At 42.8% G+C, this 26,042-nt stretch overlaps 1 protein-coding gene across 4 annotated transcripts in view; it reads left to right on the forward strand.

Annotated features, from left to right (window-relative positions):
• The first annotated feature begins 3,262 nt into the window (after positions 1-3,262).
• TRPC1 (transient receptor potential cation channel subfamily C member 1) overlaps positions 3,263-26,042 on the forward strand; it is a 173,636-nt gene continuing 150,856 nt past the window's right edge. Inside the window, exons 1-2 of one of the 4 annotated variants that reach the window (XM_069727566.1) lie at positions 3,263-3,749; positions 24,081-24,235. In XM_069727566.1, the coding sequence (XP_069583667.1) occupies positions 3,623-3,749; positions 24,081-24,235 (282 nt within the window). In that variant the 5' untranslated portion in view covers positions 3,263-3,622. The remainder of the gene's footprint in view (positions 3,750-24,080; positions 24,236-26,042) is intronic. The other 3 variants (XR_011312485.1, XM_069727565.1, XM_069727567.1) reach the window with 3 other exon arrangements.

Below are 26,042 nucleotides of genomic sequence, written 5' to 3' on the forward strand. Positions count from 1 at the left end.
AAATAATCGTTTATTAATTAAATACATGTCCAGTAATTTGCACACACACTGTACTAATTGTATTGTTGGTAAAATATTTGAAGGGTTTCTGAGGGATGTTATTCTGGATTATCTCAATGAGAATAACTGTTTAACTCCATATCAGCATGGGTTTATGAGAAATCGCTCCTGTCAAACTAATCTAATCAGTTTTTATGAAGAGGTAAGCTATAGGCTGGACCACGGTGAGTCATTGGGCGTGGTATATCTCGATTTTTCCAAAGCGTTTGATACCGTGCCGCACAAGAGGTTGGTACACAAAATGAGAATGCTTGTTCTGGGGGAAAATGTGTGTAAATGGGTTAGTAACTGGCTTAGTGATAGAAAGCAGAGGGTGGTTATAAATGGTATAGTCTCTAACTGGGTCGCTGTGACCAGTGGGGTACCGCAGGGGTCAGTATTGGGACCTGTTCTCTTCAACATATTCATTAATGATCTGGTAGAAGGGTTACACAGTAAAATATCAATATTTGCAGATGATACAAAACTATGTAAAGCAGTTAATACAAGAGAAGATAGTATTCTGCTACAGATGGATCTGGATAAGTTGGAAACTTGGGCTGAAAGGTGGCAGATGAGGTTTAACAATGATAAATGTAAGGTTATACACATGGGAAGAAGGAATCAATATCACCATTACACACTGAACGGGAAACCACTGGGTAAATCTGACAGGGAGAAGGACTTGGGGATCCTAGTTAATGATAAACTTACCTGGAGCAGCCAGTGCCAGGCGGCAGCTGCCATGGCAAACAGGATCATGGGGTGCATTAAAAGAGGTCTGGATACACATGATGAGAGCATTATACTGCCTCTGTACAAATCCCTAGTTAGACCGCACATGGAGTACTGTGTCCAGTTTTGGGCACCTGTGCTCAGGAAGGATATAATGGAACTAGAGAGAGTGCAAAGGAGGGCAACAAAATTAATAAAGGGGATGGGAGAACTACAATACCCAGATAGATTAGCGAAATTAGGATTATTTAGTCTAGAAAAAAGACGACTGAGGGGCGATCTAATAACCATGTATAAGTATATAAGGGGACAATACAAGTATCTCGCTGAGGATCTGTTTATACCAAGGAAGGTAACGGGCACAAGGGGGCATTCTTTGCGTCTGGAGGAGAGAAGGTTTTTCCACCAACATAGAAGAGGATTCTTTACTGTTAGGGCAGTGAGAATCTGGAATTGCTTGCCTGAGGAGGTGGTGATGGCGAACTCAGTTGAGGGGTTCAAGAGAGGCCTGGATGTCTTCCTGGAGCAGAACAATATTGTATCATACAATTATTAGGTTCTGTAGAAGGATAGAAGGACGTAGATCTGGGGATTTATTATGATGGAATATAGGCTGAACTGGATGGACAAATGTCTTTTTTCGGCCTTACTAACTATGTTACTATGTTACTATGTATTGATCACACACATCTACATATCTAACTATTCTGTATGGATTTACTGTATGTAATCCATTTGTTCTATCCTGTCGGCTCCTGCAGTGATTTTACAAAAGCCGTCAAATGAATTAATGGCTGTTCTTCTATCTATCTATCACTCTATCTATGTAATATAAATACATATATATGTGTTTGTCACTTACATTTGTATATATATATATATATATATATATATATATATATATATATATTTTATGTTTATATATATTTTCTATCTATTCTATTCTTACCTGTCAGTGTGATTTTTACAGTAGCGGCATATGAATTATCGACTTTTCAAAGGACATCGGTGAGAAAAAAACGGACAGCACTCGCATGGTGTGAGTGCTGTGCAATTTTTTTCTCGCACCCATTGACTTGCATTGACGAATCTCGTCCGAGATAGGCAGCAAATCGCAGCATGCTGCAATTTTTTTCTCAGTCTGATTCCAGCTGAGAAAAAAATCGCAGATGAGATGTCACCCATTGAATAACATTGGTCTGAGTGCAATCCGATTTTTTATTGGATTGCACTTGTCTGTTTTTCTCGCAAGTGAGCATGAGCCCTAACAAATACTGAGGTAAAAAACTGAATGTATGATCATGACCTTACACAATGAGCTTTTTGGTTAGTTTTTGATGTTGCAGATTTTCTGCGCTATTTCTGTACCTATTAAGTAAATTAGGTTACTTGCTTTTTTCATTGTGCTTTTTACATGCATTTTTTCCACGTTTCCACACGCTGCGTTTTTTTTTTTACTCCTGTTGGTTTGTCCTGTTTTATATAAAGCTGCTTTGCTTTTGATACTTTCTGTTATCTCGCAGTGACAACATTTTATTGATCTTGTCATATATGGAATAGATGCGTTTTTTTATGCATTTCTGTAGCAGAAATGCATTAGAAATGCATGTGTGTTTTTACCTGCAGATTTTCTGCAGTTGATGCAAGTCTATGGGAAAGACCTGCACATAAAACTCTGCGTACACACAGGTGAAACTGACATGTTGTGGATGTGAAACACGCTCTGCGGGTCAGTTTATGCTGAGTAAAATAAAAGGACAGTGGGCAGATTTCTATAAATCCCATCCACTTTGCTGGAACTGTTAGGCCAGGTTCACATTGTGATAAGAGCAGCCCGTTCAACACATGCGTTAACGGGCTGCTGTTAACGCAAGTGCTGATGTGTCATTGCGCTAGCTCAGATAGACCTAGCAGATGCTCTATCTGCGCTAGCAGTTACGGACCCAGAAACACTGCAGCCCGCGTCCCAGGGTCCGTCACTCAATGACGGCACAGGCGTCCGACATTGGACTCTATGGCGGTGTTAACGGACTGAGTTACATCGCGTTATGCCGCGGTGTAACGTAGTCCATCTAACGAACGCCAGTAAAGTAATGTGAACCCAGCCTAAGACACTGTGTTTTTTTATGCAGCAAAAATATGCAGCGTTAGAAATTCTTTGTGGGCACACAGCCGAAAGGGACGATATGGACCTGCCTATGCTGAGTCCTTGTCCTCTTCCACTGTGAAGACCCTATTTACATTACTTCTGTGTTACATAACTCACGTCAGGTTGTAATGAATGAATGAATGAATGAATGAATGAATGAATGGTGTAATGATAATTCCCACATGAGCCCAGTAGACGGATCAGCGTACTCCTGCCCATAGTCATCAGCTTGCACATTACACAAGTAAAGGAAGGATCACAGCATCTAAGTACTGAGCATGCCTGAGGGGAGCAGAAGTGGTTAATTTGGGAATGCAGGAGCAGATGCCCAGTAATAATAACTGGCAGCAGTGAGCATTGTCCTGTGACAGCTGATGCAAAGCTCCTGAGGGAAAGCAGTGCACATCACTGACCATTCTGCAGACACCACCAATGAGCGTACAAGCAAAAGCCATGGGAGAGCCAATAATATAACACTGTGCACTGGCTGATGGAGAGAGAGCGCAGCCAATGAGGCCCCACATTACATCTGAGCATCGCAGACCCCCATACAGCTGGAGACTGTCATAGGAAGGGAGTAGGAGGAATGTGATGGATCAGAAGGCACAACAACACTAGAACAGCAAGGGGCATCTCCATAGCTTTGGATGCTGAAGAGAAGTACAGAGGGGAGAGGTATCTGATGGGAGTTCGGTCACAATGGCTGCTCTATATCAGAGCACTGTCTCGTCATCACCAAATAAATTTCTGGCATTAAAAGATGTCAGGGAAGTGAAGGAAGAGACCACTTTAGATGAGAAGCTCTTCTTGCTAGCCTGCGAGAAAGGTACGTCTTTCTATCACCTATCTATCTAGTCATCATCTCCGTATCACACCATTATACATTTACAAACAAGAACATATCTGCAAATTGTCTTTCATTTCAGCATTGTTTATTGCACCAGTAGAGGATACCATCTAATATTCTTATGTATATACTGTACATACACTGATTTCTTTTTCATTGGCGGTCAGTAGGCCAACAAATAGTTTTTTTGACCATAACATGGAATCGTGGTGTTTAGAAGAAACCTAGAGGAGCAATTGATAAACTGTATATCTTCTTAAGGAGTCCTGGTGTTATGCTCAAGGAAATCTTGTGGTTCACTCATAACACTCTTTTCTTATGGAACTAAACATGTTGGCAGGTGATTGACCAACTCCTGGATATGATCATAGGTATTATCTATGAAAAAGATTTTCAAAACTGGGCGCAGAGTAGTAAATTTCATAGAATATAAAACCATTACTTAACCATCTTGTGCCTATCCAATGCTATTGCTCCAGTGGGGCTACAAATCTACCGAATTCAGTGATTGGCTGCAGGGGTCATGCGAATGATGTATATGGATGTTATTACTTCTGGTACCAGTAGGGTTTTGGATTCAGGGACCAAGAAATTCTCATTTATAATGGTCACTCCCATAAACAATGATTGAAGCCGTAGGGCATTGGACAGCCCTTCAATCTATTCAACTCCTCCTGGCCATAGGTAATACTTGGAAATGCACACCGATCTAAGGGCTCATGCAGACATCTGTGGCTCTTGGTCTTATCTCGGACCGCATTGCATGGACTGGCGGCAAGTCTCCTGACCCGTGAGTGACAGTTTCATAGAAATACATGAACCTGTCATGCTATGGTCAAGTGACCCACAGCCAATCTATCCATTAGCTATCCGTGCTCAGAACGATTTATGAATGAGTCCTATACAGTGGAAAAGTCTCACAAAGTTAGACTATTGAACAGAATAAAAGATGAAGCCAGATTTAGGGTCAGTAGCAGGCAGTGGCGGGATGATCAAAAACTGTCAGCAACAGGAAATTTGACTAGAGAAGGAACAAGGGGGATATTAAGGTACAAATACCAACAATCGTTTGGGTTGCAGAATTGGATTATCAATGTCAATTTCAATACAGTGCCGCAAACAAAAGAAACTTCATCGTATTGAGTGGGCCAATAACATAAAGGCAAAGTCAAAAATTCTAAAATAACAAAAACGGTGATTTAAACTGAATCCACAATAATGGCACGGTCTATTCCCTAATAATAACAGGCTGCAATGGTCTCTATTAACTGGGTCATACATCTATCTGTCCATTTGTAAATGCGATTATAGTATTAGTATGCTTATATAGTTCATTGACATCAAAATGCTTTGCATCGTTGTATGTAAATAGCTTGTAATCGCAGTACGTAAATCTGGAAATGCTACTTGATGTATATAGATCGTCCTCCAGACCCACAAGAGTAAACAGTGATATTTCCTCTACTCAGTCAAATTACTACTACCCATCGTCTCACTGTTGCACACAGAACATATGAACATTAATTAATGTGTAGCTTAAGAGGTATATTAACACTGGGAATTACATCTCATCACACATTAGATGTACCGTAATTACTTTTCTCCATCACTGTACCGGTCGTTCCTTAATTTAGAAACTCTGAGCAGATGAAATCAGTTTTGTGGAGTTTCTCATCATGTCTCTGAGAGTCTCAGTCTATTATTAACCATTAATCAAGCTACCAGTATGTGCTGCCTCTAGTGGTAGACATTCATGGCAGTACTTGAGTCAAATCTGTGAGGATCAAGACCACTGTATTTATTAGATGCAGGCTTGTCCTGGCCACTTGGAGATTACTATATACTGTTGGCTATTACTGTTCCTGTTGTTCTGGATATTTGGTGGCATTATGTATGGGATGTTAAGGTGCCCTGTTGGTCATTTTGGCAGGTCAGTCACCTCTCCATTTGCAGATAATGACCTTGATTCATCAAAACTAATTTAACAGCATTCTGGCATAAATCACTCTGAAAAGTTACAATATTTTTGCACAACTCAAAATTGCACAAAAATATTGTGCCTTTTGGCATTTTCAAGCCAGTGTTCCTTCTTCCCACCAAAATGAACGGATCTGGGGTGGGATGGGAATGCAGCTGGTCAGACACTCCTGACCCACTAAGAGGCTTTTGCCTGATACATCAAGCCCCCTCATCAAGACCGTTGAGATAATAGCCGGTCTTAATGAATCGGGGATATTGGCCTTTTTTTTCTTGCCAGTCTTGATGAAGGGACATGGTGGTGTCAGTCGCTTCTGATTCATTAACAGAGGCACGCCTCTTAATGAATCAGAAGTGTCTGATGAGTGGCGTGCACTTCAATGCACCCTGCCAGAAATCTTTCTCCTGTGTTTGACTAGAGCAAGATTTCTGACGTAAGTGATGTCACAGCTCATTATAAATTTAACAAGCTATGGTGTGACACACGTGCTGTGCCCCAGCTCTACCCATTATGACAGAGTTGTTGAAACCTGGCATGAAAATACCAAAAGATTTTTCTATTTAGAACTGAATTTTTATTAGAATTTTCAAAATAGAGTTACAGGATAAAAACATAAAACTCAAGGTAGTAGCCTTCAGTACACATCAGATTAGGGATTTAGTAACCTAACATCAACAGTCAATATACTTTAAAATGAAGAATCCACATCTATTAAGTATATTTAGACAAGAACAATAACAGGATGGGACATTGACTCAGAATGGAGGGGGAATATTGAGAAGATAAAATTGGGGGTCCAGGGGTACCTCAAAGGCCAATGACCTTTAGGCCATGTTCACACAGTGCGTTTTTTACCGCGGAACCGCGGCGGTTTTGCCGCTGCGGTTCCGCAGCTGTTTTCCATGCAGGGTACAGTACACTGTACCCTATGGAAAACAGGACACACTGTGCACATGGTCCGGAAATTGTAAAAAAAAAGACGCGCTGAATAGCTCCCGGAAAAAAGAAGGAGCATGTCAATTCTTCTTCCTGAACCGCAGCGGTTCTGCACCCATAGACCTCCATTGTGAGGTCAAAATCGCAGTAAAACCCGCAGATCAAAAATATATCTGCGGGTTTTACTGCGATTTGATGTGCAGAACCGCTGCAGCAGGAAGTGCGGGGGAGCGGGCGGAAGTGCGTGGGCGGAGTGTGGCTGCCCCCCGTGCTCCGATCCCGCCCCCCCCCGTGCTCCGATGCCCCCCCCCGTGCTCCGATGCCCCCCCAGTGCTCCGATGCCCCCCCCGTGCCCTAATCTCCCCCCCTTATACTTACCCGGCGTCCCGGTGTCCGTCCGGCCGTCTTCTCCCTGGGCGCCGCCATCTTGCAAAATGGCGGGCGCATGCGCAGTGCGCCCGCCGAATCTGCCGGCCGGCAGATTCGCTCCAAAGTGCATTTTGATCACTGAGATATAACCTATCTCAGTGATCAAAATAAAAAAATAGTAAATGACACCCCCCCACTTTGTCACCCCCATTGGTAGGGACAATAAAAAAAATTAAGAATTTTTTTTTTTTTTTTCACTAAGGTTAGAATAGGGTTAGGGTTAGGGGTAGGGTTAGGGGTAGGGTTAGGGTTAGGGGTAGGGTTAGGGTTAGGGTTAGGGGTAGGGTTAGGGGTAGGGTTAGGGTTAGGGTTAGGGGTAGGGTTAGGGGTAGGGTTAGGGGTAGGGTTAGGTATTTTCAGCCATTTTAGCCCTAAAAAGCTTCCTAGGAAACACACAGTAAAAAAAGGATAAAAAAACGCATCAAAAAAACGCATCAAAAAACGCATCAAAAACGCATCAAAAACGGACAAAAAAAGGACCTGCGTTTTCTGCCAAGAGCTGCAGTTTTTTAAAAAAACTGTCCTGAAAAAAAAAGGATGGAAATCCTGAACGTGTGAACATACCCTAAAAATAAAAGTGTTACCGTAACTATTTTCCAAAAACCTTGAATTCCTGTACATGACCAGAATAAATGACATAAGTCACCTATAGTATTACAACATCTCCAACAACAATTGGGAATATTAATATTAAGATTATGTAGAAAAAAACAAAAGTTTTGATGATCAAATTAATTTGTATTAATTTTAGAAGGACTTGATAATCTTGTAAGATTAACCTGCAGGATTAGATATTTTCTATTTAATAAAGGATCTAACTAGAAGCTACTAAATACTGTGGGTGCAGTAAATTGTGACTATACAATCCAGACACTGACCTCCTGTCCTCACAGACATTTAGATTTCTATATCTCTCGCCATCCATGCTGATAGCTGATAGGTCTGGGATCGTCATGAAATTAGTTTCTAGGCTTTCCTAGATGCTTTTCATGGCTTTATTACACGTCTCAGCAATTTAGATGGGTTCTGTAAAACAGAAAGACAGTGGTCATGGATGGTAAAGGGGCTCCTTTTAATTCCAATTTAATTCCCAATTCTGGGACAGATGTGGATTTTCCCATGAATTGACTCAATATTATTTTAAAAATGTAATTTTAACCATTGTTCTGTAGCCTGCAGCTCTACAGTGGTATAAATGTGGTTTAGTTGAAAACTTGAGCGCAAATAAGTAGCTGCAGTACTGCCATGTGAAAGACCCCCGCTCACAGTATTATCCCATTACATGAAAAACTATACAGAAAGTATCATCGAGTTTCAGATGCCATAGTTAAATTCACTACTTTCCAGTTGTAAATACCTAGAAATACATGGTTGTATTGTGTATGACGGATATCATTAAAAAGGTCGCGTGCAGCTTTTTTCAATGTAAATGTTGAAAAAGGAATGCAAGTCATTTATCATTCATCTGACTATGACAGATGAGTTATCAGGATGTGTGCCCTGCTGATAAATCTGATGAACGCTGCTCTGGAAATGAAAGTGAATATTATTAGCCCCACAATATAAAGCCTACGTGTCCCATCACACAAAACCTGTAGAAAAGCCTGGTCCATCTGCCCTCAGTCCATAAATGGTTTTGATGCACATGCCAGTCTGATATCTCAAGAAATTGTCACTATTCCTTAGCTCTATAACTTGCCAGCACTCTTCTTGAGTGGGTGCTTCATCTTTATAGGCATTCTACCAGCACTTTATGTGCGTAAACCTTTCCTCACTTCCCAGCTTGCATTGCTTCTACTTTTATCCATTTGGTTTGTCTACCATCAATAGAAAGCTCACCTCTCTCTTATGCTTGATTATAAAAGTACAATTGCAAAACAAATAAAATATAATTATTTCCTCTGGTCAAATATAAGATCTAGTCAAGGTATTCTAGCACATAATAAATGTGTCAAAGAAAATGGGAAATAGATTACTACAAAGTTACAGGCCTAATGTTATGTCAGCTATTGAAACGGTTGCCCCTCCTGTTCATGGCAGAGTGCAACGTATCAATAGACAAACCTGGCACAATAACACCACTCAAAAGCTCAGTCAAGTGTCCAGGGTTGCAGAGCGGCATTGGAAGAAAACACATTCGCAAGACGACTTCACAACATTCAAATTGCATTCAAACAGGCAACACTCACTTTCAAATCTGCTTTCACCTCTGCTAAACAGGCCTACTTCACAACCCTTGTATCTTCCCTATCCTACAACCCTAAACAGTTAATCAAAACCTTTAACTCCCTCCTCCGTCCCCCCCCCCACTGCCCCCTCCTACCAACCTCATCTCTGCTGATGACTTTGCCACACACTTTAAAAATAAGATCAACCAAACAAGGCAAGTCTTCATTGTTTAACCACCACAACCCCTTTGTATACCAGACCAATGCCCAAACTCCATAACCTCCCTATCCAACATCACTGAAGGGGAGCTGTTATGATACGGTGGTCTAGGAGCAACATGGAACGAGCTCTGAAGGAAGTGGTAACTGTACTGACCGCAGTCCCTAAGCTCAACACAACACTAGAAGTAGCCGTGGAATGCTCCTAACTCTCCCTAGGCATCTCGTCACAGCCTAAGAGCTAACTACTCCTAAAGATAAAAGCAGGAAAGCTATCTTGCCTCAGAGAAAATCCCCAAAGGATAGATTAGCCCCCCACAAATAATGACTGTGAGTGGAGAGGGAAAATACATACACAGAATGAAACCAGGATGAGCACAGGAGGCCAGTCTAACTAAATTGATATGACAGGATGGAATACTGTGCGGTCAGTATAAAACACTACAAAAATCCACGCAGAGTTTACAAAAAATCTCCACACCTGACTAAAGGTGTGGAGGGCAAATCTGCCTCCCAGAGCTTCCAGCAAGACAGAATTAATTACACTGATAAGCTGGACAAACATAGAAAGCACAGAATGGATAAGTCCACAATCTATGGACAGAAAAGGGCAAGCAAAAACTTAGCTTAGCTGAACTGGTCAGGATAACAGGGAACTCCAAAGAGATGTGAATCCAACCAGGAACCATTTACAAGTGGCACTGGCTGAAGATAGAGCCAGACTTAAATAGCCGAGCAGAAGAGACGATAAGTGGAGGCAGCTGATGACAGCTAACTCCAAGGAGCAGCCATACCACTAGAAACCACAAGAGGGAGCCCAAGAGCAGAACTCACAAAAGTGCCACTTACAACCACCGGAGGGAGCCCAAGAGTGGAATTCACAACAGTACCCCCCCTTGAGGAGGGGTCACCGAACCCTCACCAGAGCCCCCAGGCCGATCAGGACGAGCCAAGTGAAAAGCACGAACCAAATCGGTGGCATGGAAATCGGAGGCAACAACCCAAGAATTATCCTCCTGGCCATAACCCTTCCATACTGAAGCCTCCGCCTCGAAAAACGAGAATCCAAAATCTTCTCAACCTCATATTCCAACTCTCCCTCAACCAACACCGGGGCAGGAGGGTCAACCGAGGGAACAACGGGCACCACATATCTCCGCAACAAAAATCTATGGAAAACATTATGAATGGCAAAAGAGGCAGGAAGAGCCAAACGAAAAGACACCGGATTAATAATTTCAGAAATTTTATAAGGACCAATAAACCGAGGCTTAAACTTAGGAGAAGAAACCTTCATAGGAACATGACGAGAAGACAACCAAACCAAATCCCCCACATGAAGCCGGGGACCAACACACCGACGACGGTTGGCAAAACGTTGAGCCCTTTCCTGAGACAACGTCAAATTGTCCACCACATGAGTCCAAATCTGCTGCAGCCTGTCCACCACAGAATTAACACCAGGACAATCAGAAGGCTCAACCTGCCCAGAAGAAAAACGAGGATGAAAACCAAAATTACAAAAGAAAGGTGAAACCAAAGTAGCCGAACTAGCCCGATTATTAAGGGCAAACTCGGCTAACGGCAAGAAAGACACCCAATCATCCTGATCAGCGGACACAAAGCATCTCAAATAGGTCTCCAAGGTCTGATTAGTTCGCTCAGTTTGGCCATTAGTCTGAGGATGAAATGCCGAAGAAAAAGACAAATCAATGCCCATCCTAGCACAAAAGGCCCGCCAAAATCTAGAGACAAACTGAGAACCTCTGTCAGACACAATATTCTCCGGAATGCCATGCAAACGAACCACATGCTGAAAAAATAATGGAACCAGATCTGAGGAGGAAGGCAACTTAGGCAAAGGTACCAGATGGACCATTTTAGAGAACTGGTCACAAACAACCCAGATAACAGACTTCTTCTGGGAAACAGGAAGATCCAAAATGAAATCCATGGAAATATGCGTCCAGGGCCTCTCAGGGATCGGCAAAGGCAAAAGCAACCCACTAGCGCGGGAACAGCAAGGCTTGGCCCGGGCGCAAGTCCCACAGGACTGCACAAAAGCACGCACATCGCGCGACAAGGAGGACCACCAAAAGGACCTAGCAACCAAATCTCTGGTACCAAAAATCCCAGGATGCCCAGCCAACACTGAACAATGAACCTCAGAAATTACCTTACTTGTCCATCTATCAGGAACAAACAGCTTCCCCACTGGACAGCGGTCAGGCCTATCAGCCTGAAATTCCTGAAGCACCTGCCGCAAATCAGGGGAGATAGCAGAAAGAATCACCCCCTCCTTAAGAATGCCAACCGGCTCAAGGACTCCAGGAGAATCAGGCGAAAAACTCCTAGAGAGGGCATCAGCCTTAACATTCTTAGATCCCGGAAGATACGAGACCACAAAATCAAAACGGGAGAAAAACAGGGACCATCGAGCCTGTCTAGGATTCAGCCGCTTGGCCGACTCGAGGTAAATCAGATTCTTATGATCGGTCAGGACCACAACACGGTGTTTAGCTCCCTCAAGCCAATGTCGCCACTCCTCAAACGCCCACTTCATAGCCAACAACTCCCGATTGCCGACATCATAATTGCGTTCCGCAGGCGAAAACTTTCTGGAAAAAAAGCACACGGTTTCATCAAAGAACCATCAGACTCCCTCTGAGACAAAACGGCCCCTGCCCCAATCTCAGAAGCTTCGACCTCAACCTGAAAAGGAAGAGAAACATCCGGTTGACGCAACACAGGGGCAGCAGTAAATCGGCGTTTAAGCTCCTGAAAGGCCTCAACAGCCTCAGAGGACCAATTCATCACATCAGCGCCTTTCTTCGTCAAATCAGTAAGGGGCTTAACCACACTGGAAAAGTTGGCAATGAAACGGCGATAGAAATTAGCAAAACCCAAAAATTTTTCAAGACCCTTCACAGATGTGGGTTGGATCCAGTCATGAATAGCTTGGACATTAACAGGATCCATTTCTATAGATGAGGGAGAAAAAATAAAACCCAAAAAAGAGACCTTCTGAACTCCGAATAGGCACTTAGACCCCTTCACAAATAAAGCATTATCACGAAGGATCTGGAACACCATCCTGACCTGCTTCACATGAGACTCCCAATCATCGGAAAAAATCAAAATATCATCCAAATATACGACCATGAATTTATCAAGATAATTGCGGAAAATATCATGCATGAAAGACTGGAACACGGATGGAGCATTAGAGAGCCCGAATGGCATCACAAGGTATTCAAAATGGCCTTCGGGCGTATTAAATGCAGTTTTCCATTCGTCACCCTGTTTAATACGAACAAGATTATATGCCCCTCGGAGGTCAATCTTAGTAAACCAACTAGCCCCCTTAATCTGAGCAAACAAATCAGAAAGCAAAGGCAAGGGGTATTGGAATTTGACCGTGATCTTATTAAGAAGACGATAATCAATACAGGGTCTCAAGGAGCCATCCTTCTTAGCAACAAAAAAGAAACCCGCTCCCAATGGTGACGAAGAGGGCCGAATATGCCCTTTCTCCAAAGATTCCTTAACATAGCTCCGCATGGCGGCATGCTCTGGCACAGACAGATTGAAAAGTCGGCCCTTAGGGAACTTACAACCAGGAATCAAGTTAATAGCACAATCACAGTCCCTGTGCGGAGGAAGGGAACTGGACTTGGGCTCATCAAATACATCCTCGAAATCCGACAAAAACTCAGGGACCTCAGAGGAGGGGGAAGAGGAAATTGACATCAAAGGAACGTCACTATGTACTCCTCGACAACCTCAACTAGTCACCGACATAGTTTTCCAATCCAGCACCGGATTATGTTCCTGTAACCATGGAAATCCCAGTACAACAACATCATGCAGGTTATGCAACACCAGAAAACGGCAATCTTCCTGATGTGCAGGAGCCATGTACATAGTCATCTGTGTCCAGTACTGAGGTTTATCCTTGGCCAAGGGTGTAGCATCAATGCCCCTCAAAGGAATAGGGCTCTGCAAAGGCTGCAGGGAAAAACCACAGCGCCTGGAGAATTCTAAGTCCATTAAGTTCAGGGCAGCGCCTGAATCCACAAATGCCTTGACAGAAAAGGACGACAATGAGCAAATCAGGGTCACAGATAAGAGAAATTTAGGTGGTATAGTACTAATGGTAACAGACCTAGCGACTCTCTTAGTACGCTTAGGGCAATCAGAGATAACATGAGCCGAATCACCACAGTAAAAACACAGCCTATTCTGACGTCTGAATTCCTGCCGTTCTATTCTAGTCAAAATCCTATCACATTGCATAGGTTCAGGACTTTGCTCAGAGGATACTGCCATATGGTGCACAGCTTTGCGCTCGCGCAGACGCCGATCAATCTGAATGGCTAGAGACATAGATTCGCTCAAACTGGCAGGCGTAGGAAAGCTCACCATAACATCTTTAAGGGTTTCAGAAAGACCTTTTCTGAAAATAGCAGCCAGAGCCTCTTCATTCCATTTAGTGAGCACAGACCATTTTCTAAATTTCTGGCAGTATAACTCTGCCGCTTCCTGACCTTGACACAAGGCCAACAGGGTTTTTTCCCCATGATCCACAGAATTAGGTTTGTCATACAATAATCCGAGTGCTTGAAAAAATGCATCTACATTCAATAATGCCGGATCCCCTGTTTCAAGAGAAAAAGCCCAGTCTTGAGGGTCACCACGCAGCAAGGATATGATGATTTTTACTTGCTGAATGCGATCACCAGAAGAACGGGGTTTCAAAGCAAAAAACAATTTGCAGTTATTTTTAAAGTTCAAAAACTTGGATCTGTCCCCAAAAAACAAATCAGGAGTAGGAATTCTGGGCTCTAAAGCCGGAGTCTGGACAACATAGTCTTGGATACTCTGTACTCTTGCAGCAAGTTGATCCACACGAGAAAACAAACCCTGAACATCCATGCCAAAGCATATATCCTGAACCACCCAGATATCAAGAGGAAAAGAAAAAAAAAAGACAAACTAGAGCACAGAAAAAAAAATGGTTCAGAACTTTCTTTTCCTTCTTTTGAGATGCATTTAATTCATTTTTGGCCACTTGTACTGTTATGATACGGTGGTCTAGGAGCAACATGGAACGAGCTCTGAAGGAAGTGGTAACTGTACTGACCGCAGTCCCTAAGCTCAACACAACACTAGAAGTAGCCGTGGAATGCTCCTAACTCTCCCTAGGCATCTCGTCACAGCCTAAGAGCTAACTACCCCTAAAGATAAAAGCAGGAAAGCTATCTTGCCTCAGAGAAAATCCCCAAAGGATAGATTAGCCCCCCACAAATAATGACTGTGAGTGGAGAGGGAAAATACATACACAGAATGAAACCAGGATGAGCACAGGAGGCCAGTCTAACTAAATAGATAGGACAGGATGGAATACTGTGTGGTCAGTATAAAACACTACAAAAATCCACGCAGAGTTTACAAAAAATCTCCACACCTGACTAAAGGTGTGGAGGGCAAATCTGCCTCCCAGAGCTTCCAGCAAGACAGAATTAATTACACTGATAAGCTGGACAAACATAGAAAGCACAGAATGGATAAGTCCACAATCTATGGACAGAAAAGGGCAAGCAAAAACCTAGCTTAGCTGAACTGGTCAGGATAACAGGGAACTCCAAAGAGATGTGAATCCAACCAGGAACCATTTACAAGTGGCACTGGCTGAAGATAGAGCCAGACTTAAATAGCCGAGCAGAAGAAACGATAAGTGGAGGCAGCTGATGACAGCTAACTCCAAGGAGCAGCCATACCACTAGAAACCACAAGAGGGAGCCCAAGAGCAGAACTCACAAAAGTGCCACTTACAACCACCGGAGGGAGCCCAAGAGCGGAATTCACAACAGGGAGCGTGTCTCCTCTCCAAATCGCACCTCACCACCTGTGCACTTCCTCCCCAACCTCATCGCCACTCTTATCCCATCCCTAACCCACCTCTTCAACCTATCACTAACTTCTGGTACCTTCCCTTCTGCTTTCCAACATGCCACAATCACGTCTATCCTTAAAAAGCCAACCCTCGATCCAACTGCTATGTCCAGCTATTGCCCAAATATCGCTGCTCCGATTTGCTTCCAAACTCCTGGAGCAGCACGTCCACGCTGAAATTTCCTTCCACCTCTCATCTAACTTGCTCTTTGACGATCTGCAATCTGGTTTCCATCTCCATCACTCAACTGAGACAGCCCTGACCAAAATTACTAATGACCTACTTACAGCCAAAGCTGAAGGACAATACTCTATACTCCTCCTTCTAGACCTGTCCTCTGCTTTCGACACAGTTGACCACTGCCTCCTACTACAGATCCTCTCAGATCTACCTCGCTGGCCCAGACGTCATCTCTCTGCCGTCCAGAATCCCGGAGTGTCTATCAGCCATATTCTCCTTCTTCTCATCTCACTTCCTTAAACTCAATGTGGACAAATCTGAACTCAACATCTTTCCTCCATCTCATAGATCTTCCTTGCCTGACCTATCTATCGCAATTAACGACATCACGCTTTCCCCCATACCGGAAGTCCACTGCCTCGGAGTAACCCTTGAATCTGCCCTGTACTTCAACCCACACATCCAAGCTCTTTCCACCTCCTGTCGCCTCCAGCTCAAAAATATCTCCAGAATCCATCATTTCCTCAACCGTCAATCTACTAAAATGCTTGTGCTTGCCTTCATCATCTCCCGCCTCGACTACTGCAACATCCATTTCTGTGGCCTCCCTGCTAACAATCTTGCACCTCTCCAGTCCATCCTTAACTCTGCTGCCCAACTAATTCGTCTCTCCCCTCACTACTCCTCCGCTTTTCCCCTCTGCAAATCACGTCACTGGCTCCCATTCCCTCAGTGTAGCCAGTTCAAATTACTAATACTGACCTACAAAGCCATCTTTAACCTGTCTCCTCCATATATCTCTGAACTAATCTCCCGATATCTTTCCTCACATAATCTCCGGTCCTCCCAAGACCTCCTTCTCTCATCCACACCATTCGCTCCTCACCCAACCGCCTCCATGACTTCTCCTGGATATGCCACATCATTTGGAATTCTTTGCCCCAACACGTCCGACTATCAACCACATTCGGATCCTTCAGATGGAACCTGAAAACCCACCTCTTCAGGAAAGCCTACAGCATGCACTGACCCCACTGCCTCCCTACCACTACCGGAGCTACTGCCTCACCAACACTGGAGCTCCTGTAACCCTCAACCTATTGTCTGTTTCCCTACCATCCTATAGAATGTAAGCTCCCAGGGGCAGGGTCCTTGCCCCTCTGTATCAGTCTGTAATTGTTAGTTTGCTTACTGTAAGTGATATCTGTAATTTGTATGTAACCCCTTCTCATCTACAGCACCTTGGAATCAATTATGCTATATAAATATATAATAATAATAATAGTGTTGTTATACAAGGAGTCCATTAGTTTCTACTATATTGCCGTAATTAGAGAAAACACCAAAAAAACAGGCAAAGATGCTTACCTGTCAAGGCCTCAAATAAAATGCACTGTCATGCTGCAGCGGGCCCAAGAAAAGATGGCGAATACACAGGTGCGGTAATACCAAATGAGACAGCCAGCCTACAATTAGGGATTGGCCGTTTTGCACACCAGTGCAAACAGATAATCTGCATTGCGCAATGTTCACACAGAGAATGCAAAGCAACTGAATCACAGCCTACTAATAATCGCCGTGTGACGGGCTGCCCAGTGTTAACTGTACTGCGTCCTGTGCTATCAACAATTGCTAAAATTTACAAAGCCATCTGGGCCAAACTGCACCTCAAAAAGTAAAAATAAATAAAGTGCACAAGAACATATCAAATCAAAGTATGTAAGGTATTAGTTAATATTATGGCCATAATACGTAAGCTGGCAACCCACGTGATGGGTTCTCACACTTGCCAGTCTTACTCTAACAACAAAAACCACAAAAGGAGGAAAAAAGATGAAAACTCCACTATTCTAGAGAAAACACCAAAAAAAAGTTAGCACTGGGCAGCCAGCCACAGGGTGATTATTAACCCCTTTCTGCCATTAGACGTACTATTGCGTCCATGTGGGGTGGGCTTTACTTCCCAAGGACGCAATAGTACGTCATATGCGATCGGCAGCGCTCACGGGGGGAGCGCCGCCGATCGCGGCCGGGTGTCAGCTGTTTATCGCAGCTGACATCCGGCACTATGTGCCAGGAGCGGTCACGGACCGCCCCCGGCACATTAACCCCCGGCACACCGCGATCAAAGATGATCGCGATGTGCCGGCGGTACAGGGAAGCACCGAGCAGGGAGGGGGCTCCCTGCGGGCTTCCCTGAGCCCCCCGCAGCAACGCGATGTGATCGCGTTGCTGCGAGGGTCTCACCTCCCTCCCTGCTCCCTCCAGCCCCGGATCCAAGATGGCCACGGATCCGGGTCCTGCAGGGAGGGAGGTGGCTTCACAGAGCCTGCTCAGAGCAGGCACTGTGAAGGCTGCAGCGCTGCATGTCAGATCAGTGATCTGACAGAGTGCTGTGCAAACTGTCAGATCACTGATCTGTGATGTCCCCCCCTGGGACAAAGTAAAAAAGTTAAAAAAAAAAATTTCAAATGTGTAAAAAAAAATAAAAAAAAAATATTCCAAAATAATGAAAAAAAAAAAAAATATATTATTCCCATAAATACATTTCTTTATCTAAATAAAAAAAAAAAACAATAAAAGTACACATATTTAGTATCGCCGCGTCCGTAACGGCCCGACCTATAAAACTGGCCCACTAGTTAACCCCTTCAGTAAACACCGTAAGAAAAAAAAAAAAAAACGAGGCAAAAAACAACGCTTTATTATCATACCGCCGAACAAAAAGTGGAATAACACGCGATCAAAAAGACAGATATAACTAACCATGGTACCGCTGAAAGCGTCATATTGTCCCGCAAAAAACTAGCCGCCATACAGCATCATCAGCAAAAAAATAAAAAAGTTATAGTCCTGAGAATAAAGCAATGCAAAAATAATTATTTTTTCTATAAAATAGTTTTTATCGTATAAAAACGCCAAAACATAAAAAAATGATATAAATGAGGTGTCGCTGTAATCGTACTGACCCGAAGAATAAAACTGCTTCATCAATTTTACCAAACGCGGAACGGTATAAACGCCTCCCCCAAAAGAAATTCATGAATAGCTGGTTTTTGGTCATTCTGCCTCACAAAAATCGGAATAAAAAGCGATCAAAAAATGTCACGTGCCCGAAAATGTTACCAATAAAAACATCAACTCGTCCCGCAAAAAACAAGACCTCACATGACTCTGTGGACCAAAATATAGAAAAATTATAGCTCTCAAAATGTGGTAACGCAAAAAATATTTTTTGCAATAAAAAGCGTCTTTCAGTGTGTGACGGCTGCCAATCATAAAAATCCGCTAAAAAACCCGCTATAAAAGTAAATCAAACCCCCCTTCATCACCCCCTTAGTTAGGGAAAAATTAAAAAAATGTATTTATTTCCATTTTCCCATTAGGGCTAGGGTTAGAGTTAGGGCTAGGGTTAGGGCTAGGGTTAGGGCTAGGGCTAGGGCTAGGGTTAGGGCTAGGGTTAGGGCTAGGGTTAGGGCTAGGGTTAGGGTTAGGGCTAGGGTTAGGGCTAGGGTTAGGGTTAGGGCTAGGGTTAGGGTTAGGGCTAGGGTTAGGGCTAGGGTTAGGGCTAGGGTTAGGGCTAGGGTTAGGGCTAGGGCTAGGGCTAGGGTTAGGGTTAGGGATAGGGTTAGGGCTAGGGTTAGGGCTAGGGTTAGGATTAGGGTTAGGGCTAGGGTTAGGGCTAGGGCTACAGTTTGGGTTGGGGCTAAAGTTACAGTTAGGGTTTAGATTACATTTACGGTTGGGAATAGGGTTGGGATTAGGGTTAGGGGTGTGTCAGGGTTAGAGGTGTGGTTAGGGTTACTGTTGGGATTAGGGTTAGGGATGTGTTTGGATTAGGGTTTCAGTTATAATTGGGGGGTTTCCACTGTTTAGGCACATCAGGGGCTCTCCAAACGCGACATGGCGTCCGATCTCAATTCCAGCCAATTCTGCGTTGAAAAAGTAAAACAGTGCTTCTTCCCTTCCGAGCTCTCCCGTGTGCCCAAACAGGGGTTTACCCCAACATATGGGGTATCAGCGTACTCAGGACAAATAGGACAACAACTTTTGGGGTCCAATTTCTCCTGCTACCCTTGGGAAAATACAAAACTCGGGGCTAAAACATATTTTTTGTGGGAAAAAAAAAGATTTTTTATTTTCACGGCTCTGCGTTATAAACTGTAGTGAAACACTTGGGGGTTCAAAGTTCTCACAACACATCTAGATTAGTTACCTGGGGGGTCTAGTTTCCAATATGGGGTCACTTGTGGGGGGTTTCTACTGTTTAGGTACATTAGGGGTTCTGCAAACGCAATGTGACGTCTGCAGACCATTCCATCTAAGTCTGCATTCCAAATGGCGCTCCTTCCCTTCCGAGCTCTGCCATGCGCTCAAACGGTGGTTTCCCCCAACATACGGGGTATCAGCGTACTCAGGACAAATTGGACAACAACTTTTGGGGTCGAATTTCTCCTCTTACCCTCGGGAAAATACAAAACTGGGGCCTAAAAAATAATTTTGGGGGGAAAGATTTTTTTTTTTAATTTTCACGGCTCTGCGTTACAATCTGTACTGAAACACTTGGGGGTTCAAAGCTATCACAACACATCTAGATGAGTTCCTTAGGGGGTCTAGTTTCCAAAATGGTGTCACTTGTGGGAGGTTTCTACTGTTTAGGTACATTAGGGGCTCTGCAAATGCAATGTGACACCTGCAGACCATTCCATCTAAGTCCTCATTCCAAATGGAGCTCCTTCCCTTCCGAGCCCTCCCATGCGCCCAAACAGTCGTTCCCCTCACATATGGGGTATCAGCGCACTCAGGACAAATTGGACAACAAATTGTGGGGTCGAATTTCTCCTGTTACCCTCGGGAAAATACAAAACTGGGGGCTAAAAAATAATTTTTGTGGGAAAACATTTTTGTTTTATTTTTACGGCTCTCCATTATAAACTTCTGTGAAGCCCTTGGTGGGTCAAAGCGCTCAGCACACATCTAGATAAGTTCCTAAGGGGGTCTACTTTCCAAAATGGTGTCACTTGTGGGGGGTTTCTACTGTTTAGGTACATTAGGGGCTCTGCAAACGCAATGTGACACCTGCAGACCATTCCATTTAAGTCTGCATTCAAATGGCACTCCTTCCCTTCTGAGCCCTCCCATGTGCCCAAACAGTGGTTCCCCCCACATATGGTGTATCATCGCACTCAGGACAAATTGGGCAACAAATTTTGGGGTCCAATTTCTCCTGTTACCCTCAGGAAAATACAAAACTGGGGGCTAAAAAAATAATTTTTGTGGGAAAAAAATTTTGTTTTATTTTTACGGCTCTGCATTATAAACTTCTGTGAAGCACTTGGTGGGTCAAAGTGCTCACCACACCTCTAGATAAGTTCCTTAGGGGGTCTACTTTCCAAAATGGTGTCACTTGTGGGGGGTTTCAATGTTTAGGCACATCAGTGGCTCTTCAAACGCAACATGACGTCCCATCTCAATTCCTGTCAATTTTGCATTGAAAAGTCAAACGGCGCTCCTTCCCTTCCGAGCTCTCCCATCCGCCCAAACAGTGGTTTACCCCCACATATTGGCTATCAGCGTACTCAGGACAAATTGTACAACAACTTTTGGGGTCTAATTTCTTCTCTTACCCTTGGGAAAATAAAAAATTGGGGGCAAAAAGATAATTTTTGTGAAAAAATATGATTTTTTATTTTTACGGTTCTACATTATAAACTTCTGTGAAGCACTTGGTGGGTCAAAGTGCTCACCACACCTCTAGATAAGTTCCTTAGGGGGTCTACTTTCCAAAATGGTGTCACTTGTGGGGGGTTTCAATGTTTAGGCACATCAGTGGCTCTTCAAACGCAACATGACGTCCCATCTCAATTCCTGTCAATTTTGCATTGAAAAGTCAAACGGCGCTCCTTCCCTTCCGAGCTCTCCCATCCGCCCAAACAGTGGTTTACCCCCACATATTGGCTATCAGCGTACTCAGGACAAATTGTACAACAACTTTTGGGGTCCAATTTCTTCTCTTACCCTTGGGAAAATAAAAAATTGGGGGCGAAAAGATAATTTTTGTGAAAAAATATGATTTTTTATTTTTACGGTTCTACATTATAAACTTCTGTGAAGCACTTGTTGGGTCAAAGTGCTCACCACACCTCTAGATAAGCTCCTTAGGGGGTCTACTTTCCAAAATGGTGTCACTTGTGGGGGGTTTCAATGTTTAGCCACATCAGGGGCTCTCCAAACGAAACATGGCGTCCCATCTCAATTCCAGTCAATTTTGCATTGAAAAGTCAAATGGCACTCCTTCGCTTCCGAGCTCTGCCATGCGCCCAAACAGTGGTTTACCCCCACATGTGGGGTATTGGCATACTCAGGACAAATTGTACAACAATGTTTGGGGTCCATTTTCTCCTGTTACCCTTGGTAAAATAAAACAAATTGGAGCTGAATTAAATTTTTTGTGAAAAAAAGTTAAATGTTCATTTTTATTTAAACATTCAAAAAATTCCTGTGAAGCACCAGAAGGGTTAATAAACTTCTTGAATATGGTTTTGAGCACCTTGAGGGGTGTAGTTTTTAGAATGGTGTCACACTTGGGTATTTTCTATCATATAGACCCCTCAAAATGACTTCAAATGAGATGTGGTCCCTAAAATAAAATGGTGTTGTAGAAATGAGAAATTGCTGGTCAACTTTTAACCCTTATAACTCCCTAACAAAAAAAAATGTTGGTTCCAAAATTGTGCTGATGTAAAGTAGACATGTGGGAAATGTTACTTATTAAGTATTTTGTGTAACATATCTCTGTGATTTAATTGCATAAAAATTCAAAGTTGGAAAATTGCGAAATTTTCGCCAAATTTCCGTTTTTTTCACAAATAAACGCAGGTACTATCAAATAATTTTTACCATTGTCATGAAGTACAATATGTCATGAGAAAACAATGTCAGAATCACCAGGATCCATTGAAGCGTTCCAGAGTTATAACCTCATAAAGGGACAGTGGTCAGAATTGTAAAAATTGGCCCGGTCATTAACGTGCAAACCACCCTTGGGGGTAAAGGGGTTAATAGGCTGTGATCCAGTCGCTTTGCATTCTCTGTGTGAACACTGCCGCATGCAGATTATCTGTTTGCACTGGTGTGCCAAACAGCCAATCCTTGATTGTAGGCTGGCTGTCTCATTTGGTATTACCGCACCTGCGTCGTCACCATCTTTACTTGGGCCTGCTGCACCATGATAGTGCATTTAATTTGAGGCCTAGACAGGTAATAATCTTTGCCTGTTTTTTTGGTGTTTTCTCTAGAATAGTGGAGGTTTTTTCCTGTTTTCCTCCTTTTGTGATTATTGCTGTACTTAGTATCAAATGATGATGGCAGATGGCTTGTAGCGGGTGTCATCAACAAATGTGTTTACTAATTATAATCCTTCAACACACAGAATGTTCTCTCTGATACATGTAGCTCTCTACAGATACTTACCCTCATGTACTCTTTTCTATATTTAAGGTACTGCCATACCTTTACATAATAATGACATAAGTTGGAATGGGGTTGTCGAGTGGAAAGAAGTTTCTCCTATCCACAGGTTAGGTGATAACTTACTGATCAGTGGGGGTCACCTACTGGGACATGCACCGATCAGCAGAACAGGGAACTTTTATCCCTTTTAGAGTGGAGCCGCAGTGCACATGCCCAACTGCTGCTGCATTTATTCCCTATGGGGCTGCCATGCGCTGCACTCGGCTTTTCCTGGCAGCCCCATAGAGAATGAATGGAATGGTGGTCAGGTATCCAACCTAAGCTCTGTTTTATAACAGGGAAAAACGTTCTATGAGGGATACAATTTCCCTGTTCTGCCGATCGTTGCAGGTGCCAGCAGTTGGACCTCCCCAAATCAGAAAGTTGTTTTGATAGGAGATAATATGTTTTCAGCGGAAACCCATTTAGGTCATGAGTATGTGAGTTGCTGCTGGTAAGTAAGGAATTTTGGATTTACGAAATTGTTCAACTGTTCTGCCTCAAAACACTATTATTCAAAGTCCACTTATTAGACAAAGTGGACGACAAACGACCCAAACTATCTATGTAAATGGTCATTTTGAACTTCTTTAGGGAAAGGATCCTACACAGGGGAACATTCTTCAGAACCTTTCTCATTGCTATTGTTTGTTGTGATCTGTACCACTCATGATTATGAACGCTTCCTATCCTTCCATACCATGGTTGTTTATGTGATTGCCCACCAGCCATTGATGTATTCTGCTTCTCCTTCCTTGGGTTGTTGATTATTATCCTTTTAATAAAAGTTATATATGATGTAATATATGAGTGCTAGTTGGCAGGCTTCATCTATCTTGTCCAATTCTTCTATCTGTGGTTTTCACTAGAGTATTTCTTTATGTGCTAATCATCTGCTAATGCTATTCATCACTTCATCTCTTTTCTTTTAGGCGACTATTACATGGTTAAAAAGCTGTTGGAAGAGAACAGTTCAGAGGAATTAAATATTAATTCAGTAGATGTCTTAGGAAGAAACGCCATTACAATATCCATTGAAAATGAAAACTTGGATATTCTACAACTTCTTCTGGACCATGGCTGCCAGGTGGATAAAGTCTACACATTTTGTGCAATGCACATCACATCATTGCTGTCGTGTTTTTCTTGTTTTGTCTCTTTCTCTTCTTACATTTTCTCAACTGAACCTACTGCCATTTGTACCATGCATGACATTTATTTAGAAAAATAATAATATATATTTTTATGATTATCTTAGACATTATTTTTTCTATACAGCAATAAAGCTGAAACCTGAAGCGTTTCTGCATTGGATTTGGATGATTCTGCATAAATCCCACTAAAAATGTAATTCAGATGAACCTCTGATGGGGACATAAACTACAATGACAAAAAAGGAAGTCAAAGTGAACTCAGTGGGTTTTTTTCTGTTCAGATGGGCACATACACATAGTCTGCTACATTTCTCTGCTTGTCTGAGGATATGGACAGTTTCAAGAAAAAGAAAATGCAAATGGAGTTCATTTAAATGCCAACTATTTGTATCGTTGCAGTTTATCCCCCTATCAGGGTTCCTGCAACTCGCATTTTTAGGGGGATTTACTTATTTTACTCACTTACATAGTGCCACTAATTTTACACCACTTTCCAGACATCATCATCACTGTCCAGAATGGGTCTCACAATCTAGATTCCTTATCTTTGGAGTGGAGGAGATAACCGGAGAACCTGAAGGAAACCCATGTAAACACAGAGAGAACATACAAGCTACTTGCAGATGTTGTCCATGGGTTTTGAATAGTGATGAGCGAATATATTCGTTACTCGAGATTTCTCGAGCACGCTCGGGTGACCTCCGAGTATTTTTAGTGCTCGGAGATTTAGTTTTCCTCACCTCAGCTGAATGATTTACATCTCTTAGCCAGTATAAGTACATGTGGGGATTCCCTAGCAACCAGGCAACCCCCACATGTACTCAGGCTGGCTAACAGATGTAACTCATTCAGCTGCGGCGATGAAAACTAAATCTCCGAGCACTAAAAAATACTCAGAGGACACCAGAGCATGCTCGAAAAATCTCGAGTAACGAGTATATTCGCTCATCACTAGTTTTGAACTTAGGACCCCAGGACTGCAAAACTACAGTACACTGCTAACTAGTAAGCCACCATGGAATTCAGGCAAAGTTACTGAATGCATTGTAAAAAAAACATATTGTGTGAACAAAGCCTTTGCCCAACATGTTACAGCTGCTTATCACTAGACTACAGCTCACCAAGCCTATTTATCACTTTTGCTATTTCCATTAGTTCTAATTTTATGTGGGAAATAACTGTATTTGATCTAGTGGTTAGCAACTTCAGTTATGAATATAATGATTGTCACATCTGATTTATGACCTGGTCTTGTTGTTCAGTTGAGCTATTCATCCATTTATCCTAATTATCTGGCTACCACAGAAGCTCAATATGAATCACCTGAAAAGATTTCCCATAAGAACCACTTCTCCATTCTTAATCAAATAAATAACGAGGGGGATGTAAATGGTCCCATAAGGCCTATACACAACAATGTAAATTGTAAGTGGAGCTTTACCAATAGATATGATTGGAACTGAACACTAATATTAGTTATTAACCACTAATTAAATATATACTAACAATCCTTCTGAATGTAAGGATTATATATGTATAGTCTTGCTGAGCATTTTGATCTTAATGCTTTTGACCTTAAAAGGCAGTGTTGTCCAAAATAACTCATCTAGCAATTCACAAAGACTAAATCTGCTCTAAAAGTCAATGTTTTAATTCATATCATAGCGTCCCTGAGGGGGTGTGGCTATGTTTTTAAATGCCCAGCGTCCAGTCAACGCCATTGACTATAACTTCTGAACG

Source organism: Ranitomeya imitator, chromosome 5 (assembly GCF_032444005.1).
Source record: "Ranitomeya imitator isolate aRanImi1 chromosome 5, aRanImi1.pri, whole genome shotgun sequence".
In the NCBI taxonomy this organism is placed as follows: domain Eukaryota; kingdom Metazoa; phylum Chordata; class Amphibia; order Anura; family Dendrobatidae; genus Ranitomeya; species Ranitomeya imitator.